The sequence below is a fragment of the Microtus ochrogaster genome, chromosome 1 (assembly GCF_000317375.1).
Source record: "Microtus ochrogaster isolate Prairie Vole_2 chromosome 1, MicOch1.0, whole genome shotgun sequence".
NCBI lineage: Eukaryota > Metazoa > Chordata > Mammalia > Rodentia > Cricetidae > Microtus > Microtus ochrogaster.
In genome coordinates, this window is record NC_022009.1 from 49324910 (window position 1) to 49328209 (window position 3300).

The 3300-nt window shown below is 41.7% G+C and overlaps 1 gene segment (V, D, J or C); it reads right to left on the reverse strand.

Annotated features, from left to right (window-relative positions):
• The window catches only part of LOC101998540, a 698241-nt gene that overhangs the window by 203812 nt on the left and 491129 nt on the right, over positions 1–3300 (reverse strand). The window contains 1 exon segment of the C gene segment in view: positions 883–900. Within this exon segment, the coding sequence occupies positions 883–900 (18 nt within the window).

Below are 3300 nucleotides of genomic sequence, written 5' to 3' on the forward strand. Positions count from 1 at the left end.
TCTAAATATAACACCAGCAGCACAGACACTGAGAGAAACAATTAATAAATGGGACCTCCTGAAACTGAAAAGATTTTGTAAAGCAAAGGACATGGTCAACAAGACAAAACAACAGCCTATAGAGTGGGAAAAGATCTTCACCAACCCCACATCAAATAGAGGTCTGATCTCCAAAATATATAAAGAACATCCTTAGAAATAAATTCAGAAGCGTAGAAACATTCAGTTCACCCTGACATCCCCTAAATCAGCCAGTCTTCCATGACCCAATAGCTTCTTCTCTCTCATCTACCTCCAAGGATGCGTACTTTCCTTACAGAAGATACACATTTATTAATTTATATGTTAGTCCTTCAGAAGATCTTACAAACAAGTATCTTAGTAAAGATACAGAAAATGAGAATTATGTTCTATTGGCAGGCATGAAATAACCGGGAGAAAGGTCTAAGCAAGGCTCCGAGTCTGGGATTTCACCAGAAGGCCTACAAGGCGAGGTCTGCAGGAGAACCAGGTAAGAAGAATCTACGTGAGGAAAGCTTGGGGGGAAGACAGGCATAGGCACCTAGAGCAATGAAATCCAGTGTGGATTACAAGAATAAAAATACAAATAAAGCAAGAAAAGGAGGGAAAAGAATAAAACTCCTTTACACACTGGGCATCTGTCAGGACCTGAGCAATCACTGAGAACGACAACCAAGTGATCCGAAGCTTTCTCAGAAGTGGGTGAGGGGCATGGACATAGTTTTGTTAAAATATTTATCTGTTTAAAATGTTTTTGACAATTTCATACAGGTATATAGTGATATTTGGCCATTTGTATCTCAGTTCCCCTCTACCACTGAAACCCTTTGTTCTCTCCTGTGTCCTTGTCTTTCTTGTATATGAGATTATTATAGTTACCTGGATGAGGGTGGGTGGGAGGTTCCATCCTTCAGCACAGGAACTTTCAAGCGGTTATGCTGCTCAAGAAAGTGATACCTCCCTCTAGCCAGAGTTAACTGACATTATTCCTTCAGGAAGGGGTGGGGCATCAAGAACCCTCCCTTCAATGCTGAAATGTTGGAACAGACCTCTACAGCCTCTGTTTTCCCCGAGCCTTAGAAAGGATGCTGGAGACGACCCATTTATCCTGCTACTTTCACGGAGACGCTTCAGTCAGTGGGTTGGTTACATGCTGCCTGCAGCAAACTGGGATTCAGTAGCCATGGCTGTGGATCAGTGCTCAGTTCCTGTCAACGATACCCCACATGTCTGACTAAAGGTTTGATAGCTGCATCAGCCTTGGGTCTGGTGTTCATGCTTTGTGTGAGATCATCAGGGTTCATGAGACCTTGATATTTTCTGACACCTATCTTGTTCTCTTCCTCTGTCTAAGGGCTGCATACTCTCGAGGTTCCCAAAGTGTCTGCTGGATCTGATCCTGCTACACACAGCAGAGTCTCTTCTGTGCTGAGTGAGGCTCTGCTGTTTGCTTAGTTACAAGGGCATTTTGTATTTAAATGTATCTCAACAATGACAAGAAATTTTGATATTCAGACTCTTGAAAATCACTGTATAAGTTCACAGAATATCCTTGGGAAACTGTTCTGTTTGTGGAGATGCATTCAAGACTGTCATCACGCTGAGTCCTTGCTTTTAGGAGTTTGAGAGGGTGTTTTTCTAAATTCAACGTCTACTCCTCGCCCTCTGCTGGTCACCAGCAGACTTGCAAGGAGATTTGTGTATAAGCATACACTAAGCATTCATTCACTGTGTGTCTTGTATAGGTGGCTGTGTCAGTTCAGACTGCTCATTTGCAGGTACAGAGCGCTCTTTGCATTGTCTCTGGAAATGGAAAGTCGGTCCTTCACACAGTGTACATACAGTTTTTCATCACCATTACAACCACTAATACATGAGACCCATTCTAAGCTCGTCCATGGAGCCTGATAGACCAAGTGCATGTGGTAATCCCTGAAAGTGAATCCAGATGCCACACAGGAGAATTAGTGAACCCACAGGCTGCACCAAGCCTCCACTTGACTCTACCAGGTGCACCTCACACTGGACACCTTCACACACAAGCAATCAAGGTCAGAAAACTGTCACACATATTTACTGTCCCTCTCATTCAAGTCCACGCACACACCCAGTATCTCTTGTTCTTCATACATTACCTTTTAAAAGAGCAACAACAACAAACCCATATCAGTCTCATCTCCACGGTGAGTGTTCTGTGTTTGGTGCTGATTACTGAATGGGAGGACATGGGAATCCAGGGCGGGCTCCATTGCCAGAACTGCAGAGTCGGAGCTGGTCTGGTTTTCATCAATAGAAGGAGATGCTATTTGCATATCTTACTTGCTGTATAGCAAGTTATTTGGTTAGACTCCATTGACAAGCTGGTCCTCAGTGTATATGCTGGAGGTTTTAGGGGCATTGATGGTAGTTATTTAGTTTGAGACGGTATGGTAGCATGTTCTCTGACCTCATCCTGTCACTCTTACTCTGGATGGCACAACACTGAATGCTTGACCTTGAGCACGCTGGGGACTGAACTAAAGTCATCAGGGTTGTGGCAGGTGCCTTTACTTGCTGAGTCATCCCACCAACCTACTAATGCTGTATTCAAATATTTATTTATCTTTAGTGTATGTGGGTATTGTATGCATTTATGTCTGAATATCATGTCTGTGTAATTTCCATAAAGGCTAAAAGGTGGAGTTGGAGTCTCTGAATCTGGAGTGATAATTTTGAATCACTATGTGGGTGTTGGGAGCTGACCCTGGGTATTCTGTAAGCAGGGCAAGTATTTGTGGCTGCTGTCTCAAAACTTTCACATTCCTAATTTATGTTTAATTATTATTATGGGAGTCTATGATTTGCTAAGTTCCTGGACAATTTCTCTTAATTAAGAATACATATCAGGTCTAAATAATTTCTTTATCTGATAAGTTATGGATTTTAACTTATATGATATTCAAATAACTGAATATTAATAATATTAGTCACCTGACTCAAAAGTGGATAAAAGATAATAGATATTTCTTAGAAGAAGACAAGAATTACCATCAACAACACAAATGTCCACACTGACCATCACCAGAGGAATGGAAATGAAAAGAAAATGATATGTCAGCACACACCTGATGGACTGTCACTCATTCACCCTAATAAAGACAAAAACAAGTTTCTGTCAGAATGTGGAGGACAAGGAAATTGCACTATGTTCATGGTAAGGGAAGTTATTGCAGCCACACTGGAACATAAATTGCTAGTTTCTCATTATCTAAAGACAAAGAGCCATGCAATGCAGCAATC